The following is a 22,070-nucleotide window of genomic DNA, read 5'->3' on the forward strand; positions in this document are numbered from 1 at the left end:
CTGCTGACCTTTGATCTTCCTGGCCAGCTCCAGGGTACTCACATATTTCCCCTGCTCAACTTACCTTTATAAAATTGAAAAAACAGATGGAGAGATGAATGGGTGGGTGGATGGATGTGGATGGGTACCCAGGTTGGCGCTCCATCAGCTGCTGTTAGAGCGTCTTTGATGGACATTATGCACCTCCTCCAAAAGCATAATGTCCCTGGTCCATGCTATGTTTCCTTCATTTCTGAGGTACCTTCCTGCAACTGACTTCTGCTTACAAACTTGGCTAACCCTGAATAAACTACATGCTTTCCAGCCCCCATCTCTCCAATTCCTATGTCACAACAGACTCAATTACACAGTGTGCAACCATTAAAAACTGTAATTATAAAGACTATGCATAACATACAAAAAGGGGCTTAAACATGCCAATGTCTTTCTTTCCCTCATTGTTACATAGTTCAGCCCAAAAACTATTAGGCAGGCAAAAGCAAAGTAGGCATCAGCATGAGTGTGGAGGCAAATGGCATGGGCTGAGAAAAGTTTCTGCACTGTGGAAGGGTGAGGGACGTGACAGCCAAGCATAGCCATGCTCGTGGTCTGAGCAAGAAGAGGAGGGTCCCAGTGTAAGGAGGGGGCAGGAATAACAGTATATGGGTTACATAATGGAAGCCAGGTTCATCACTGTCAGAAAAAGGAGCTAGAAATAAGTGAGAAAACTACAATTAACCCTATGGTATTAGGTTGGGATTAGAAGTATTAGTGTATTGGTATAAACTCCTTGTTAGCAATATAGGTACTGAAATACAGATATTTCAAGATACCAATATAAATAGATATACAAGTACAGTTGTAAAGGTTGTACACAAACACACACGTTTTCCTAGCTCTGTTCACAGAAAGGATATGGAAGCAGTGACACTGCAGGAGCAATGAACACACCTGGTTGCTAAATACCATTCTGTACTAAAAAGAACCATGGCTCCTTGGAGAATTGGTTAGTTTGAGGAAAGTACAAGATGAGTCTGGAATATCTTGTGTCAGAAAGTAATGAAGTGCTTACAGAACAATGAGGACAGGACACGAAAGCCAGCTTGAAGAAACTCACAGTGGCCAAATATAGGACAATTTTATTTTGAAATAAATAATAATAAAAAACAGGTCAAAACCTAGTAAATAAAATCGCAAGCTGTGTGACCCTTTATATAGATAAATGGCAAGAAGAGAAAGTTCTTACAATGAAAATCCAATTAATAAGTGTAGAAAGAATGATGCATTTTTTTTTAAATCACCATTTGGCAACCATCATAATAATAATTAATTCAGCCAAAAAAAAAAAAAAAGAAAAAAAAAAGAATGGATTCCTAAAACCAGTGGGTGAAAGTGGTAATATTCCATAACGGAATGGAAAATTCACAACATCAAAGTACCTTCAATCTCATAGTACTTTCCCACATACTTACTAATAACAAAGAAGAAAAGAGTAACTCCCCAGTGGGGAGGCCTGGCAGCTGCACCTTAGTTGAGTGATCAAAGTGAACATCATCAGTCATGGGACAAATGGAAATCGTGTAATGAGATATGAGAAAAACAGCATCATTTCTCTGATATTCCTGCCAAAAATGCATATTAGTCTAATCATAAGGGAACATAGTCAATTCTCACACTTCTATAAAGAACTACCTGAGACTATGTAATTTCTGGAGAAAAGAGGTTTAATTGACTCTCACTTCCACAGGCTTACCAGGCAGCATGACTGGGAGGCCTCAGGAAACTTACAGTCATGGCAGAAGGCAAAGGGGAAGCAAGGCATGTCTTCTCATGGCAACAGGAGAGGGGGCAGGAGGGAAATGCCACACACTTTTAACTCATCAGATCTCACAAGAACTCACTCACTATCACGAGAACAGCAAGGGGGAAGTCCGCCCCCATGATCCAATCACCTCCCACCACGTCCCTCCTCCAATATTGGGAATTACAATTCAACATGAGATTTGGGTGGGGACACAGAGCCAAAACATATCAACAGATGAATTCTACATTTATGTAGAGGGACATTCTACAACATTTCTGACCTACTGTTTTCAAAACTGCCAAAGTCATAAAAGTCTAGGAAAGGCCAAGGAAAAGTTCCAGTCTGAAAGAGAAGAGAGAGAAGTAACAACCAAATGCCATACAGGAAATAGGACTAAATATGGGACCCACAAAGAACACTGCGGGGACAAATGGCAAGACTTGAATGAGGTCTGAGGATCCGATGGTGTTAGTGTCCTAATGTAGATGCCAATGTTTAAAGGAAATACACAATGAAGTATTCAAGGACAGCAGGGCACTATTTACTTTCCAATAATTTTGAAATTTAAAAGTTCTTGGTACTATTCTTGCAACTTTTCTATGATATTGAAGTTATTTCAAAACAAAAAATAGACATGATACCAAATCCTCTATGTATGTTACAATTATATCTATTAAGATGAATATAAATAATAGAAATAAAATTATTAAAAGAAACCACTGTGTTAAGGTTTTGCATTTGAGGGGTACTTTTTAACTTAAAAAATTCCTTTAATGTCTCATTCCCATAACAACTTTTAAGATAATTCTATATATGTTCATATTTAATTAAACAAGACAATGGGTATTATAAAAAAAGCCCTCCAGCCAAACAGAAGAGAAACAGCCTATTGAAGCAAACAGTCTCACCCTTTTTATACCTAATCAGTAATTAATTCTAAGATGCACATGTTCCCCCATTGCCTAGCCAACTTGTTTTCTCACAACAATATATACAAAGACCTGTGAAAATTAAAACCAGATACCTTGATTTAGATGTGTGGCCTCCACGATCTGAACACCATTCACAGAGCACTGGGACCCACTCAGGGGTATCAGAGTCACTGTCCCCCCGATATTTTCAAAGATGCAATGCTCACTCTCCAAGTCAAGGCCATGAAGAACTAAAGTGGAAAAACAAAGTAGAAAGAATTTTTCCCCCTTTTCTACTGCAATGATTCCCAGCTATTTATCTGTCAATTTATTTATTTTCCTTTTGAATACTCTTCCTTTTCCACATAAGTATCATGAAGTGAACATTTATGTTTAGTGAGAAAACTGAACTTCAGGAGCTCATGACGTTCACTGATAGGACTGGAAGATTCTTAGAATGTTGTTCAAGGGGTCTGGACATTACCTGTGTAAGAAAATCAGTTCTGGGATGTTAACTCATTTCATCTTTGGGGAGAAAACAGTCGAGTAACTTGTTTTAACTGAATACCATGGAGTTGCCCTGTTTGATACTGAATAAATTTCCTCCATCAGCCACCCAGAGGCCACAGAAAATAGAAGCAAAAGTGCTCCATGGGTGGAGGACTTACTGAGACCTCTGCACTGACCGACACTGCACTCCAGGAGCAGAAACCCAAGGTGAACTTGGTATGACATGAATCTTGAAAAGCCCAAGAGGCCTTCAGAAGCCATACTGAGATGCCTGTTGCCTAAGCCTGTGTCAATTCCGAGACCTCTCAGGGCATGCAGCTGCTAAAGTGTATCTATTCATGTATAACTCTCTTAGTTCTTGTTTGAAGAACGGTCAAACACAGATATGAACACCTGTCAAATAAGCCTACATGATTTTAGGCATGGTTCTTGGCTAGCGTCTTGGGAGTACAAGCCAACTAGTTTCCACTGTCTCTACAAAATTGCACTACTGATCTCTGATCACAGAAAACGTGTGTTCTTACCATCATTTATAGTTACCCCAAAAATCAAACACATAATTTAACAATTAGAAGAAGAGGCCTGATGCCTAATTCTACTCAAAAATAGGTGAATCTGGGGACTTCTAGAAAATGGTTTTTATCTCTCTCAGTCTCACAATAAATAGTAAATATTAGGTTGGTGCAAAAGTAACTGCAGTTTTTGCCATTACTGTTGCACCAACCTAATACATGTGGGAATATACTAGGATTGGCTCCATTAATAGCTTACACTTGGCAAGTGGGTTCATTGCCAGCAATTCTAAAAGCAGCTGAGACAATATAATTCTTCCTCTGCCAATCCCTACCTTGCCACACACATATACACACCCACCACCACCATCACCATTTGCCTAAGTTATGCTCCTAAAGCCTGTAAGGACCTCATCTGTGTAGGCTGTCACTGATTATCTGCGTGTCTTGTGAAGACTTTCAGGAAACCCAAACAGCCATGCTTCCACATGTGTGTATGCTGTGTTTTCTCCTACTTTCTGTTGTCATCTTTGTGAAGACAAGTGTCTATAACCCTCCCCTTCAAAAGACCTATATCTTTTATCTGTGTTTGTTGGTATATTTCCATCAATCATCGTTCCATAGTGAGACAATGTAGAGTGATTTAAGTAACTGTGTCCCTCAAAGACCTGACAAGGTATGGAATATAGGGTGGGGGAAAGGGTTTATTGGCCCATTTTATTCACCAAATTAGCTGTTCTGCATTATTCATTTGAGTTGTATTCTAAATTACAAAAATATATATACACACATATATAGACATACATACTGACCAACACTGTACTTGAAAAATAATTTAATTTTCTATTATTACTTCAATGTCAGTCATTCAAAAAAGTTCTTCCTTGAACACAACCTTAAAAAATCATTGGGAACAGATCACTGATAAATATGCTCACCAATATCTTGCTCTGTGGAAGCATCGTCTCTACCAACATATGTCTGACCTTCCTGGGAAGAAAAGCCAAGCAAAATGTATTAGTAAGAAGAGAAGGAATAGCTTGTTTCTTCATTTTTCATTGAAGCCCAAACAACATAGTGGCCAATGGGATGAACAACATCCTGGCAGGCCACAGCTTCAATGCATCGAGAGCTCCCCAAGGCTCTGTAAAAAAGCCCCAGTTGTCTGGAAAGGTTTAATGTACAGCAATGGTGAGGCCCTGCTTTGGCAGCGTTAAATACTTTGCTCATGACAGGAATATCACTGATGTTCCTGATCCTTTCTGGGGAGGTTCTCCAGTGGCCAAGAGATTCTTTGTGTCTAAAGATATAGTTTATGTAAGTCTGCAAAACACAAATGCAGTAGCATTCTCATTGTTAAGTTATGGGTCAGAGAGAGGGCACTAAATTCAAGGTCACAGAGGCATCCATTAATACTGATGTGGAATTCTGTACTCCCAGGATGAACTGCCTGCTTGGAACCAAGCCCAATAATGCAGGTGAGAAGCACAATTTTATAATTACCACCAGGGACCAGGAAACTGTACATACAACAAAATCCCCCCAGCTGTTTACAACTTTTCTCCTTCAGTCTGTGTGCCTTTTTGTTCCTTACCTCCCTCTTATTAATCCTACAGAATAGAAGGCAAATCAATGGCTCATCATTTAACTTTAGATAACAAGGGAACTTTAAATACCAAAGAATCCCAATGAGCTGCTGAAAATTCCCAAAGGGCTCAAGGATTTGTTGTGTATTCTTTAATTTAATTTAGCTGTGTTCATGACCATAGAATATTATAATAAACCTAGTTAGTGTCTAATGGAGAAACTGGAAACAAAATTAGAATGTTCTACTTAGTCAGTTTCTACCTTTAAATGATATAAGATGATTCCAGTACTCAAAAGGTCATCATCGATGCCAATCAAATGAGGCAGTTCAGAATCCAAAACAACTCCAATCCCTTCTTTCCTGAGGGCTAGAGTTTGTTCCTGAAATTAAAAGGAAAAGAAAAAGAAAAGGTTACTTTGGGAAAAGATAACTTCAAATTAGGTGTTCTTCAGATTGTCAGAATGGGCAATATTTTATTTCTCATCTAAAAAACTGCAAGAAAAATGGACCTTACACTTCGTGTTGAAATCCTGGCAGGTAATAAGCAAAGTGAACTTGGAACATATAAAAAGCACAATATAAAATGAATTAAACTCATCGCCTGACAAATAACCTCTTCAAAGCAAATCTTCCTTCAGAAAGGTTCTAGGAACATCCAAACTACAAAGTAAACTTTCTCACTCTTCAGAGCCTTTATGTCATTTAATATCAAGATGTCGCCTTAGTTGATGGCTTTTCTCTCTACTTACCATGGTTGAACTGTGCATGGTCCTGAGAAGAAGGCTTCCTGTGCATTACTTACCTTGCACCAGAGGAACCTGGCCCTCTGCCTCCTGTGCCATCAACTTCTCCTATCCACTGGATCATTCCCTGCTATACATTAATATGAATCTGCTATTCACCTCCCATCCCCAAACCCCACCAAGTCTTTTGGCCTTGCCTCTCCTTCTAGCTACCACCAATTTCTCTGTGCCTTTTAGAGAAAACTACCTCCAAAAAGTTCCCTATACCTTCAGTTCTTCGATTCTTTCCCTCTCACTCTCTCTTGAACTCACTCTATGAAGGTTATTGTCTTTGGGACTCTTCTTTACCGACACTGACTCTCCTGATGGTCTCCTTCTGTCTCTTGACTTTACCTGCCATCTAGATGCTGATGACTCTCAAATTGCATCTCCAGGGCAGATGTCTCCCTTAAGTCCCATACTCAAGTGCATACCGTATATATGAGTATACTGTATATATATATACCAACCCAACTCAGTTTAGCTATGGAGATGTCAAACAGGCAGCACAAATTTAACACATTAAAAAAAACAAAAAACAAAACAAAACAAAAAACCTTGATTCTCTCTGCCTCCCAAACCTGCAGACTATCCCATCTCAGTAAATACCAACCTTTCCTGTTTGGTCTAAATACCATGCTTACACTTTGCCCCTTTCTTTCTCTAAACTCTACATATGTAGTATTAACTCTACCTTCAAAATATGCCCAGAACCTGGTAACATCAAACCACACACAGCATGTGCCTCTGGCCCAAACCATCACTGTCTTTCACCTGGGTTACTGTGATAATCTGGGCCATCACTCATGTCTCCTGTGATATACACTCAACTCAGCAGCCAGAAGGCCATCAGGGCAGGTCACTCTTCTGCTCAGGTCCTTTAAATAGCCTCCCATTTCAGTGAGACAAAAGTCAAAGTCTTTGTGATGTTCTACCAAATTCTACCTGATCTCATCCTGTGCTCACTCGCTCTCATCTTCTGCCACTCTCTCCTTTGCTCACTCCTCTCCAGGGATACAGGCACCTTGCTGCTCTTCAAACTTGCCAGCCTGCCCCATCTCAAGGATGCACTCACTGCAGTTCCTTCTGCTTTTGTGGTTGCTGTTTCTTCTGTCACTGCTATCCTTCTCTTCCCCTACAGTAGAGTTTCTGGACTGCGGCACAGTTGTCACTTCAGACCAGGTAATTCTTTATTCTTACTCACAGTAGGATATTTTGTAGCACCCTTGCCTCTACCCAGTAGATGCTAGCAACACATCCGAGGTTCTGACAACCAAAAATGTCTCCAGACATTTGAGAAACATTGCCCTAGATACATATATAACATGGCCCCTTCCTTCCTTCAGGTCTCTGCTCAAAAGCCACCCTCCCCATCACTCCATACAAAATAGCAACCACCAATGTTTCTCATGGTGATTTCTCTCCTTGGGAATGGCTATTAATGTGTGTATATATATATATATACACATATATATATACACACACACTAGCCATTTATATGTATATATACACTAGTATATATAAATATATATATATATACACTAGTATATATAAATATATATATACACTAGTATATATAAATATATATATATATACACACACATACATACATACACACACACACGCACAAGTTTATTACCTGTCCTCTGGCTAGAATGTAACCCAGCACCTAATTTCATGTCCCACACATCAATTAATATTTGCCAGAGGAATGAATGAGTGAGTAGACGCACAGAGTTCAGTGGAATGCAGAGGGAAGGTCAGAGGCAACCCTCAGGAAGAGAATGGCAGGCACTATCTTAACATCAGGCCCATCTGACCCCAGACAAAATACCTCTAAAGTCAAGCTTCTGGGGAAGTCTGAAGTAGAAAGCAGACAAATTCCAGAAGGTTGAAGGTAAAGATTGCAGTCTTGAGGTTGGGCTGAACCAGGTTCAGACTAAATCATGTACAAGAGCATGACATTGTGCTCCATGACTGAACGAGCAACAGAAAACCCAGTTCCAACCACTAACTGGGGATCCTGGTCAGAGATGCTCCTGGAGAATCTCCTTCCCTCCCTGACTCCTATAGTCAGACGCAGTGACCAAGACACATCTCTATAACTCCAACACCCAACACTGCCCTAAACATAAACACGATTCCTTACAATCCTGGAACCAATAAATGTACTCTGTGCCATTTAAGTATTAAAACAACCTACAAAGTCTACCATTCACTAGGTGATGGATTCAGAACTTCTCAAGCTAGTGTAAGACCATTAAAGCAAAACCCAAACCCTGTAGACAAGGGAACTCCTGAGAGGTTTCTGGGGCAGGGCGGTGGAGAAAGAGAAGTCCCTCAGGCCTCTGCAGATATTTAAGTTTCAAATGCACACTGAAGACCCGAAGTCATGTGAGAGGGCAGTGAAATGAAGTAGCAAAAAAAAAAAAAAGAGATGGCTTAAAAAAATAAAAATAACAATCACAATGTGAAAGCAAGCAATTTAACAACCATTAAATAGATACGCAGAGAAAATGACCAATGCATAAGTTAGATTCAAGAAAAGGAAATGAAGTGTGTCATTGTTCTTCAATTACTACTCTTATCAGCCAACATCCCATTCCATGGCTCAGAACCTCAGGCTTTGAGGTCGGAGACTTCAGTAACATTGATTTACTACAGCAAGGAACATGCACATCTCAGCTAAACTGAGCACTCTCCATAAGCTAACCCCTGCTCCTACCTCTCGGATATTAGCAGAATTCACGCTTTTTCCTCCTGACCAGGAAATTCAAGCAGAAATGGGATGTGATTTTTTTAAAGACATATATTACAGGGGAGAATTTAATCACACAGCTCTATTTCATAAAACGATGTCCTCATGGGAAGGTTTGGTAGCTCTGAACTGTGACCAAACTGCACACACAGTCAGTAGCCCCATGGCAATGAATTATTACAGGCCTCTAGGTCCACATGAAAAGGAAAGTGACCGTTCTCATAAGTCCAGAGGCATGTGTATTTTCTTTCTGTACAGAAGTAGACAATAACTCCCCATCCCCAAAAATGCAATATTTTAAACTTTAATAGCTCCCACTCAAACTAGAGAAAGTGCTTTGGACTACATCCCAGTTTAGTTTACTATTCTTTCTTTTTTTAACCATTGAGAATCACTTTTGTTTTTCCTTGAAATAAGATTTTGAAAGGCACTGGAAATTCATAGTTTCAAAGTCATTAGATCAAAAGTCTTACTTGTTCCCACCCATCCCCAGCATGTAGACACACACACACACACACACACAGAGACACACACACTCACACACACACACACACTCACATAAACTTCCATATATATAATGGGTAAAATCTGAATTAAGAGAAAGTTTTCCAGGATTGCAAGTGGGGAAGGATGAATTTATGATTAATGCTGCCCTAAAGCTCTATGACATTCAAGCTGCATTCAACTACATGATATTATAAAAGTGTCACCTCATAAAACTGGAAACGAGGGTTTAAATCATTGCTCAAGTGAAAAAGTAATTTCAGACAAAAATATCTATCACGTATAAAATATTTATTGAGTGGCATCTACTGTTATACATAATTTATGAAACACCACTTGGATAAGATGGAATACTTAACACAGTAGAGTGGGTCACCCTCCCCCAACTTCAGACACAGGGTCCCAAAGAAATCAATGTAAAATATGTATACTTGTATATATTTTACATTGAAACAAAGATTTCGGCATTGAAACAAAGATTTCGGCAACCATGCTTATTTGGATTAAAAAAAAAACCCATAAACTGACTAAAATTGTCAAAGCATAGCATCAGTTCATTTTAAGCATCCTGTTCACAACATTTACAAATGATATGCTCCATATGTTTTTCTTCAACCTCCAGGCATCTATTCAGGTAAAATCCATCTGAATTTAAACCACATGCCCTTTGCTGGGACTGTCACAGAATCACTTCTGCCCCTTCTGGTGGCTCTGGTGATTGCAGGCAGGGCTGCCCAGATCTCGTGGGAAGAAGACGACAGGAGGACTCGGCTCAATGCGCAAGGCCCCTGTAACCACCATAATGGTTTATGAGAGTAAGCAGGGAGTCTAGCTCTTTTAATCACAACCACATCCTTAGTGCCCAGCACTCTGCCTTACAAAACTCAATAACTTTCTTGAAAAGATAACTGAAAACGATACAAAAACTCACCAACAACAAAAATCTATTTTTTTCCCCCTCTTAGAAAGCCTACCTGGGATCTAGATCGTACTTGGAAAAAACTGGGAAAAGTTTGACAGTGTGTCTGCCCCACGTACATTAAGATCTCTTTAGGAATAAGAATTGCGCGTCTTCACAGTGTGTTAGGTGAATATAGCTGCACCAGGCACACAGTAGTCACTCACTAAGTGCTGATTATTTGGTTCTATAGGGAGTGATTTCTAAGTGGCACTTTTTTTTTTCTGAACAGACAAGAATGAAATGTCAGAATCTTTTTGTGAAAATTTATGCTACAGAGAATTATATATTTCACTAGCAAGTAGAATTTTGTAGAGTTGACTCACATCATAAAGTGCACATAATTTCTGCAACCCCGACTACAAAAACAGCAGATGTCTGGGGGCTGGGGGTTGGGGACAATCAGGGCTTAGAGTACATGCCCAGTGTGGCAGTGAGGATGGGGGAGGAAGTCAGGCAGCCAGAAAGACGTCGATAAAAAAATAAAATTATCCTCTAGTAAAACTACTTTTTAACTTAAAAAAGTTGTATGTGATTTTATTTAAATTTAACAGAATGAAACTATTTCAACCATGTTTCTTTATTATTAATATAAGAGGTATTTCCTAAAATATCCTTGTAAATAAAGAGGTTATGAAACATATTCACAGTGCATATACATTTTTCATAAGTGTTTCAGTTTTAAGCACCATTACCTGAGTCTGTACCGGTTTGAGAACGTTGCTTCTTGCCTTGGCATCTGAATGACATCGTAGCTGTGTCGATTTGGGGCCACATGGTGCATGTTGGGCAGTATGGTACTTACTTTCCTCAGAAGGTCAAAGACATGGCTCCACTCTTTTCAAAACTGAATGCTACTCTAAGAAAATTAAGCTAGTCTGACTTTTAGTCCACAGCAGATAATTTGATTTTATGTCTGGATGTTTAAAGAGTTTCTTCTCTATCTTGAAATTCAATGGCTTAATTAGGATAGATCTCAGTGTTGAACATCCTCTACTCTGTATTTTCCTGGAACACAATACATTCTTCTGATCTGCAGACTCAGTTCTTTCATCTACTTATTTTTCATTTCACAAAGCTTGTCTTGTTTTATTTTCCATTTTCTATTTCGTTTGTTGACAGTCTACTTCAAGAACACCAATTGTCCTTATATTACACTGGTTTTTGTCTTCTATTTCTTTCAGTTTCTGATTGCTTTACTATCTTGATCATTCCATTTGTGTTCAATGGGCCTAACAAGCCTTTATTCTCTTAGTAATCTGATTTTCAGTGGGGTCTATTCTTTTCCTTGATATTTTTGAATATTATGTATTAGTCCTGCAATGATGTTGTTTTGGGCCTCAAAGGCTTTCTTTATTCTACAATCTTTCTTTTTTCATCTCACTTTGCTTTTTATTACCATCTTGCTTTGTTTATTGAATTCATGTTTCTCATTCATTTGTCCTACAGAATGAAACAATTGTAAGGAATTCCCTTCTCTCCCATGAAGTGTGATTTCATCTATATTGGGATCTTTTATCTTTTGCATGCTATATTCCTCTTCTTTCTTGTTCTCTACCAGCCCATCTGCCCATCTATCCATCCACCCATAGCTATAGTTATGTTTATATAATTGTTCTACTTTTTTTTCGTCTCATATATGCTTAGGTGTATCTATGCAAATATTCCATGTGCTCTAACATAGGATGGGAAACTCCTCGATGCTTGCCTGGCCATATCTGTGACGTTTCTAGTTGACTGAGTAGTCTGCAGTCCACCCACTTTTCTCTAGCTAGATGGAATGACAGAGGGCCAGGAGATCTCACCTGAGGCACCACAGGCTTTGTTTGAGTCCCAGCCCTCTCTTCCTGGGCTCCCTAATGATTGGGAAGGGGTCCTCTTCCCAGGGGGACGGAAGGGGCAGGATGCCCTCAAGCTTCTTAATGTTTCCCCAGGCCTTCACTTACAAGAGAGAGTCAGCTCAGCTCTCACTTCACTCCAGTTACCACCACTGGCCATCGTTACTATTCTTCAGTAACAATAGGAAAATCAATTCTGTTCCTCCGATTTGAGGGTACAGCGGGGGGTATTTTGGAATCATCACTGATTCAGCTTCTCAGGTGCAGGTTTAGGAATATCCCCTTCACAATCTTTCCTTTTCCCCAGCAGCCACTCATGATCTTTTCTCACATGCTTCCTCTTAGTGACTTACAGTAGTATTGCTGCTGCAGGCTTGTATGTTTGCTATGCTTTCTATTATTTCTTCATTTCTTTGAAATCTGTGATGGAATCACCAACTGGTTTTTTAACATTGAAGACAAAAATAGCATTAAAAGGCTATAAAAAGGAAGGATGAAAACAGCGGTACTCCAGGTTTTAGGGGATTTCTTGAGCAAAGATACAAAGGCTAAAAACATGGGCAAACAGTCATCCCTTGATATCCATGGGGGACTGGTTCCTGGACTCCTGATGATACCAAATCCAAGGATGCTCAAGTCTCTCACGTAAAATGGCATAGTACTTGCATATAACCTATGCATATGCTTCTGTATACTTTAAATCATCTCTAGATTACTTATCATACCACATACAATGTAAGTGCGATGTAAATAGTTATTATACTGTATTGTTTAGGGAATAATGACAAGAAAAAAGTCTGCACATGTTCAGTACAGGCAGAATCATCATAGGTCTAACAACATAATACATATCAGCAATAATACAGCATTTTCTCAATTTTTTTCTAATATTTTCAATCTATGATCGGTAAAATTCATGGATGCAGAACCTGCACATATGGAGGACCAACTGTATACACAAGGAACCACTGGACATCCAGTTTAGCTGGTAAACCTGGAAAAATGGTCTGGAAAGCGAAGCAGATGGGTCACTATTCGATTCAGAGACTGGGAAGGCATTGACAATTTTGAAAATAGAAATGGGTTGCTACTTCATCAGATGAATCTGGCAGGATGTATAGGGTGAATAAGAACAGAGTAAAAAGGGAGATGGGATTAGAATGGAAGTGACAACCCTTGAGAGTCACTGGACAGGTATGTGGATTCTATGTGACTAACAGTTTCAGTTGATGGACCTTAAGTAAAGGCATTTTCCTCAACTGTTTTACTCCTCTTAATGAGAAATATGGAAACTGGAGAACTGCAAGAAAATCTGATAGATGCCAAAAGATTTTTATTGCTAGGCAAAAAATATACTTACGTTTCCTTGTAATACTTTCCAGGGAACTCAGTAAGGAGGTATTATTCATGTGTTAAGAATCACTCATGAATTTGACTAGCAAGTGGTGTCTAGTAACTTACATGTTTTTAATAATGTACAAATGCTAAAAGTCATTATCAGCTGGGCGTGGTGGCTCATGCCTGTAATCCCAGTACTTTGGGAGGCTGAGATGGGCGGATCACTTGAGGTCAGGAGTTCAAGGCTAGCCTGGAAAACAAGGTGAAACCCCGTCTCTACTAAAAATACAAAAAAAAAAAACAAAAAAAAAACAGGTGTGGTGGTGTGCACCTGTAGTCCCAGCTACTTGAGAGGCTGAGGCAGGAGAATCGCTTGAACCTGGGAGGAGGACGTTGCAGTGAGCCGAGATTGTGCCACTGCATTCCAGCCTGGGTGACAAAGCAAGACTCCGTCTCAAAAAAAAAAAAAAAAAAAAACAGTCATTATCAACAAAAACCAATTAGCTCTGAAACTCTGAAAGTAAGCAACAAGCTGGCGTTCATCCAGAAGCTACTGTTTCTCGTATAGTAGGCGCCCCTGTATCTGAAGTTTTGCTTTCCCCGGTTTCAGTTACCCAATGTCAACTGTGGTCCAAAAATAGGTGAGTACAGTGCAGTAAGCTATTTTGAGAGAGACTATTAATATAACTTTTATTACAGTATAATGTTATAATTGCTCTATTATTAGTTATTGTTCATCTCTTACTGTGTCTAATTTATAAATTAAAATTTAGCATAGGTATATACATACAGGGAAAAACGGTGTATATAGGGTTCATATTGTTTGCAATTTCAGGCAACCACTGGAGGGCTTAGAGTATCTCCTCTGCAGACAAGTGGGGGCCTATTGTATTCTGTTTTCCACATAGGAAGAATCATGTCCATCTAACAAAGAAGAAACAGTCACCAAGATTACTAGGAAGTCAATGAAGCTCTATCAACTGTCTCAACCACCATCCTGCCTTTCTCCTTCTTTGGTCCACAAAACCTAAGCAAGCTATGATGAAAAGATGTTAAGAATCTCCTTAATTCTCCTCCAGGAAATGACTTTTTTATTTTTGCTCTGTTCCCAGAGAGTGACGACATGAATAAAAACAATACTGGTAGGCCAGTAACATGTTCTACATCCCTGCAAAGTTGATTAGTAATATGTAATCCTTCACGTAAGGGCTCTATTAATTATGTTCTATGAATCACAATCAGATTTAAAAACAAACAAAAATAAAACGAAACAAAAACAAAAAAGAGAAGGGAAAGAGCGGTCTGTGAACGTTAACAAATGGAAATCCACTGGGGATCAGCCTCTGTCAGAACTAAGCTCCAGGAAGGAGGAGGTTCAGGTGGGAAGGCAGAGTTCACAATCCACATCTTGGGAAAAAGCAGAATCAAGTGGGTCAGCCTAGAAATCCCCTTTGAATCCTCTCTGTGCCTCAGACTTCACAGTGCTCTACCCGCATGATATGGTCTGAATCATCCACAACTTTCCATCTCCACTGCTACTGCCCTGGTCCCAGTAACCTCCACAGCCTGCCTGGGTCTCTGATATCCCCCAATTGGTCTTTTTACTTCTCTTGCCACCCTACCATCTACTCTCCATATGGCAGCCAGAGCCACCTTTTCAAAATATCAAGAGACCATGCATAAAACACTACAATGGTTTCCCACATGTTTGGAATAAAATGGTCACCATATCTCACTTCATCTTGCCCCTGCCCACCTCTCCAACCTCAACTCCCCTCCACTTTCTACCTGACAATCACAGCGGCCTCCTCATTCCCACTGCAGGGCTTCTCCATGTGCTGTTTAGTCTGCCTGGAAAATTCTCCCCTAAATCTCCATAGCTTGCCCTTTCTTGTCAGTCTGTTCTATTCGGGACCAGAGACACCAGTGAGTGAGATTGTATTAGTCCATTTTTGCACTGCTGACAAAGACATGCCCAAGACTGGGAAGAAAGAGGTTTGAATGGACTGGAATGGGCTGGGGAGCCCTCACAATCATGGAGGAAGGCAAGGAGGAGCAAGTCACGCCTTACATGGATGGCAGCAGGCAAAGGGAGAGCTTGTGCAGGGAAACTCCACCTTATAATACCATCAGATCTCTTGAGACTTATTCGCTATCATGAGAACAGCACAGAAAAGACCTGCCCCCGTGATTCAATTACCTCCCACCAAGTCCCTCCCACAACATGTGGGAATTCAAGATGAGATTTGGATAGAGACACAGCCAAATCACATCAGAGATGAACAAGGTCCCTGCTCAGACAAAGCTTATTTCCTATGCAAGTAACTCCACCCCTACTCCCAGACACACTCTATCACCCCACCTGGCTTACTGTCTTTACAGCACTTAAAGTGATCAAAATTTCTCATACATTAGTTTATTTTCTGTCTGTCCCTGCAGAAAGCAAAGAATAGGTCCAAGCCAAGATGTCAAGCGCAGAAAAGGATAGGTCAGGATGGGGTCAGTGAGAGCCAAACTATTAAAAACAATATCCAAGGCCAAGACCGTCTCTTATCAGTCCCATTTTTAATGCTCCTTGCCAGTCAAAAGCAGCCCTTAAAACTCAAAACAATGGTTAATATGGCCAGAGTAAGCCAGAAGTGAATACAGGAATTTTAATATTTAGTTCTAATAAACTATCATCATAAATAATTTAATAACTGTCCCCAAAATCTGTATCTAGCATCACATCAGACAGGCACCTATGATGTCACTGAAAATGAACTAAAAATATAAAAGCCTTGCTTTTTCCATGACTTTAAAACAATCCATATTACAATACCTATGGTTAAAACACACATGCGCGCGTGCGCACACACACACACACACACACACACACACACACAGGCATACATTTAGAACCAAAGTGGAAGAGTCACAGGACTCACCAGGGCAGAATTAGGAGGAGAAGGGTCTGCCCACCACATCACGGCACCAACAAACCTACATGTCCTGGCATTACTGGCAGTCAGCCCCTAAACAGTAAATACAATTAATACTGCCCTTTTAATGAACAGAAACTCTTGGGGCAGTTCAATTTCCACTACACTTCCCATTACAGAAACATCGTTCTTTATTTAAATGCCAAACAGCTAAGTGTTGGCACACAGTTCAGAGAAGATGCTGTGTAGATCTTTCGGATGAAACAGTCCTCTCCGCTGGCTGAGCAAATCATCCAGATGTCAGTATTTAAATTATGCAAAATGCATAATAACAATTAAAGAAATTACGTGTGAAAATATGCAAAAGCAAATTTCCTCACATTAATATTTAACTAGACTTTTTAAGTACAGCAGCATCTTCTGATCACAAGTACTTTAGTATATTTCACCTAAACGGAAGACCAAAATATTCAGGATGGTTCATCAGAAGATTCTACAAGGGCATTTTCTGTATAACACAAACATTAACACAAGGTAAAACAGCTAAGGGAAAGGATTACTTTAAGTGGGATGTTGTGGCCCAGAAAGCATCAGTCTGACATTGGCCTTACACTTTGGTCTTGTAAAGCTGGCCTGTTCTTGTTTCTCACCCACGGAAATACGTCATGCTCATCTTCACCCTCCGGCCTGTGCTCTAGTAATAATGTCCTACTAGGACAACCCTCTGATTCCCAGTTACAAATGTTTCCCCTTCCCCAGGAGTCATTTAGAGCCTACTGAGGTCTACTGTGGCCCCTTCCTCTGCACTGACCAGTTATCAGGCCTAATCGCATGGATCTCCGTCAAACACAGATCAGTGACTTTACATTCACGCATTGCTTGTTTCTCCTGCTAGACCAAGAAGCTTTCAAAAAATTGGTATTTTTTGAAATGTCAAAATATCAAAAAAATATCAGGCTTGTGCCCACACCAGATCCTCTGAATGAGCATCTCAGGAGCAGGATCCAGGCATTTTTTTAAGCTCTCAGGAATTTTACATCCAGGGTTGGGCTATGATTTTCTGTCTCCTCCAAATGACACCTCTATCCTGCTGGGTGCGCTTTGAGAATGCTCAAAAGGGCAAGTACTATGACCTAACTCCTTCATTTGCCAGCTACCTTCTTCTGTGATTCATTCAACCGACACCTAACGACCATCTGCTACTTGTCAGGTACTAGTCTACATTAGGGATATATCAGTGAGTAAAGCAGGCACCCTTTTATATTTTATCTATATTTGTCTCTGTCTTTAGATCTAAGTCTATATCTGTATTATGTGGAAAGATCTATCCATATTACATTAAAAAATCTACAGATATATCGTCATGCATCACTTAACAACAGGGATGCATTCTGAGAAATACATCACTGGGTAATTTCATCACTGTGCCAACATCTAAAGTGAACTTAGACAAATTGAGATGTGGTTAACCAGAAGCTGGAGTGGTTGTAGGGGAGGGAGGGTTGGGGAAATGTTGGTGAAAGAATGCATATTTACAGTGATACAGAAGGAACAAGTTCAAGAGATCTACACTGTACAGCATGGTGACTATACTTAATGATGATATATTGTATTCTTGAAAAATGCTGAGAGAGTGGATGCTAGGTGTTCTCACCACAAAATGATAACCACGTGAGGTAATGCATTTGTTAATTGGCTAGATTTAACCATTTCACAATGTGTGTGTGTGTGTGTGTGTGTGTGTGTGTGTGTATATATATAAAAATAGGTGCCTATCTAGTGCAATGCTAAGTGTATATATATACATACATATTATATATATAAATATATATATACATGATAAATATATATAATTTTCCATGTTAATTTTAAAAATAAATAAATTTGATAAATCACACCTTGAAAAAAATTCTATGATGGGACTTGTAATGGTGTCTTGGCATGATTCTGTGATGATAAATATATCTGGATTTCTAGCTTTTTTAATTATACAGAAAATAAAATATTAAAGCCAAAATCCTCTGGTTTATCTCTTTTGCAAGTTACTCTGTACCATTCTTTCACATAAAATTGGAGTAGGGTGGGAGGAGAACCACCAGCAGCGGCAAAATGAGGTCTTCTCTAACAGGTGAGGTGTTAGAGGTTAATCCCTAAGCTTGGTGCACAGCCTTCATTTATTTCTTAGCCAGTTGAGGAGCCAGTATCATTATCAGAAGGGAATTTAGGAAAAAGCAAGAAGGTGATGAAGAATGAAAAGGAGGAAGAAAAGAAGGAAAAGGAACAAACTTCCAGCTTCTCACAATTCCCTTCTGAAAGATGTACACTGCCCATGGCAAGGCACGCTGGTGAGTAGGTAAAGACCATCCCCTAATGAGTAGGCTCCTTGCTTCTCCTAGGATGTGGGTTAAGTAACCCCAATCTGAAAATCCAAAATCCAAAATGCTACAAAATCCCAAATGTTTTGAGTGCCAATGTGATGATCAATGGAAATGTTCACTAGAGCTTGTTGGATTTCAGATTTCCAGATTAGAGATGCTCAACCAGAAATAAAATCTACTTTTTATGGAGAAGAGAGAATATAATCCCCTTCCACATTGTATTAATCAAATATTCACTCCAATCACTAAACCCAAATTTGTCTAATAAATCAAACTGTTCAAACTACTGCTTACGCCATGAGTAATGACAATATGTCAAAGAAAACACTGGTACAGAAGGGAGTTTCTTCCCTGGCTGTGCAGTAAACTTGGTGAAAAGGAGGGAAACCACAACCCAGCCACAGGACAGGTGACTGAATAAATTGTCCTCTATGAACCCAAAGAGTTAATATTTTGTAAAACCATCTGCCACTCAAGTCCTGTCTCATCCCGTCCCTTTGAGAGTTCACACTATTTATATCATAACAGAACACTTTACATGAACACTAGCCCCAAAGGGGTCCCCAAACCTCTAATCAATTTGGCCTGAATACAAATGTGTATCTTGGTTGTATAAATACTACTATGGGCAACAATACTTTACACAAGTATTCCTGTAATTGATACACTGCACTTTGACATTATTAATATATCTTTAGCTAGATAAATTACCCAGTAAATCAAAAGGGCTCATTCACTCAGATTATGCAGGAAAGGACTGCTCCAAAGCCCAAATATAATTTTGAATGTTGACTGCATATGGCCCCAATAGTTTATTAAAATAAGGAATATAATCCATTTTTTAAAGAGAAATTACATTAGAAAGCTTTTTATAAGTAAAGCATATGTGGCTAAGGTTATAGAACTTGTCAAGGAAATGTGAAGTTCAAGATACAAAATAAATTGTGTTTGCTGATCTGGTCCATTAATAGAAAAGCAGTAACCAAATATAATGTAACGTACACATGCAACACTTTCCAATCACACACATCAATTAGTTTTGCTAATATGTGCAGTGCAAGCCAGCTATCTAAACATCTAACTCCTCACAACCACAGTCAGGAGTCAAAAGGAAACAAACTCTTTCCTAAGCCATTACAAACTTCAACCATAAAATCTCACATCTTTCATTAGTTAAAAAACTATTTACATGTTGTAAACTGGATACAATCACTTTGGAAAACTATTTGGCAGTGTCTTCTACAGTGAAATAATATCCACATCACATGACCCAGCAGTTCCACCCCTAGGCCCTATGGTAGAAGTCAGCCAACTATGGCTGAAGGCCAAATAAGGCTGTCTGCCTGTTTTTGTATGGCTGGAATGCTAAGAGTGATTTTTGTATTTTCAGATGGTCAAAAAAAAAAATCAAAAGAAGAACATTACTTCATGATGTGTAAAGTGTATAAAATTCCAATTTCAATGTCCATAAAGCTTTATTGGACTACATGTTGCATGTTCATTCATTTACAAATTGCCTGCTGCTTTTTGCTATCATGGTGTAGTACTGTGGAGTACTTGCAACACAGGTGGCACGGGCCGAGAAGAAGGAACTGATTACTACCTAGCCTTTCGGAGCAGAAGTTTGCTGACCTCTGCATTATGCATACATGTTCACTGAAAGACATGCTAAAAAATGTTCATAGTTTTACAGTTACATGAAATTCCATTTTTTGTATCTACTTTAATGTATGTAACCTGTCCACTGTTCATGGGCATTTAAATTGCTCTCAGAACCTTCACAATCATTAGTTATTGCCAACAATGCTGAGATGAAAAACGCTGCACATGCCTTGAACCTTTCAGTGTTAGCTGAGAGAAAGGACAGACATTCATGATTGATTCTCATTTACATGTCAGAAACAACACAAAAACCTTCCTTGAAGCTTCGATTCTAAATAAACTAAGTTCTCTACCGAACTCAACTGAGGGCAAAAGCCTCCTCTGTTTCCAGGGTCTCAGCATAGACAGTGTCAGTTATCACATGTGCATTTACTATGGATTGTGAAGGGAAAAAGGGAAATACGAATATATGAGCAGGCCAGGCATGGTGGCATGCACCTACAGTCCTAGCTACTCAGTAGGCTGTGACAGGAAGATCATCAGCCTAGAAGTTCCAGGCTGCAGTGAGCTACGATTGCACCACTGCACTCCAGCCTGGGTGACAGCGAGACTCTGTCTCTAAAGGAAAGAAGGAAAAAAAAAAGAATACATAAGCACATATATTTATTTGTTTTTATTGCCATTTTTTCCCCAAAAAAGTCTATAATAAATGCACACATGATAACATTCTGTACTCCTGGACCCTGGGAGCAGGAAATTTTCGGCCTCAGAAATATATATACATCTATATTTATTTATTCTTATTTATTCATTTTTATTCACACATGTATATACGTGTGTGCGTGTGTGTTTTAATCTAGTCATTCTAACCAGGGACTTTACGAAACTAATTTTATTTTTAAGTGAGCAATTTGAGTAACCAAAAAAAAATCACAAATGGCCTAGAATTCTAAGTGCTCTCAAATGGCATAATCAGGAGCAGCCTTGATGACATTTTTCTGAAAATGTGGACTTAAATGTCTGAATCAGGTTTTTGTCCAGGTCAGCACTTTTAGCAGGGAAAGGCGTGTCAGGGCCATTTTCACAGAACCAACGAGGTGCTTACACAGTGGCACGAAGTCCAGAGCAGTGTGACTCAGGACAGTGTGCAAAGTGCTTGCTGCCATTCCAGAGTAAGTGCCAAAATTAAAGGCAACCATTGAGAAACTTCAGTACAATTTGACAGAGTAAAACATTGCATCTAATAAAATACTGGGGCTTCCATTTTTTCTGTCTCTCTTTTTTTGTACTTTATTATGTTAGTAGTTCCTTTTTATTGTGCTTTACAGAAAAGTTAGTGTGTGATGGATTAAATGTGAAAAAATAAAACCCTGTATTTGGTCATAGACAGTGTAGACAGCCTCCTCTTCCTGTTGAATTCCTTCAGAATGGACAGCCTATGAGAGTGTAGAAGCCTGCTGTTGCTGCCTTGATTTCTTCAATGTCCCATAATGAGTGTAAGAGCCAGAAAAAAGGAGTTTGTCACCTTTAATAAAAACAAAATTTACCCTTGTGTATCACTTAAACCATGAGAAAACAATCAAGAAAGCTAAAAGTCTACTTCATTGCTAAAAGGTGAATTCAAAAGTTTAGAATAAACTATAAAGGCAGTTCTATTGTGGTCTTAATGAGAACAATGCCACGCATT

At 39.3% G+C, this 22,070-nt stretch overlaps 1 protein-coding gene across 13 annotated transcripts in view; it reads right to left on the minus strand.

Moving 5' to 3' along the window:
- KIF16B (kinesin family member 16B) overlaps positions 1–22,070 on the minus strand; it is a 299,792-nt gene that overhangs the window by 154,787 nt on the left and 122,935 nt on the right. For all 13 annotated transcript variants that reach the window (XM_054467129.2, XM_054467128.2, XM_063659361.1 and 10 more), the window contains 3 exons: positions 5,565–5,684; positions 4,655–4,706; positions 2,808–2,945 (listed from right to left, as the gene is read on the minus strand). In XM_054467129.2, coding sequence (XP_054323104.1) covers positions 2,808–2,945; positions 4,655–4,706; positions 5,565–5,684 — 310 coding nt within the window. The remainder of the gene's footprint in view (positions 1–2,807; positions 2,946–4,654; positions 4,707–5,564; positions 5,685–22,070) is intronic.

Source organism: Pongo pygmaeus, chromosome 21 (assembly GCF_028885625.2).
Source record: "Pongo pygmaeus isolate AG05252 chromosome 21, NHGRI_mPonPyg2-v2.0_pri, whole genome shotgun sequence".
NCBI lineage: Eukaryota > Metazoa > Chordata > Mammalia > Primates > Hominidae > Pongo > Pongo pygmaeus.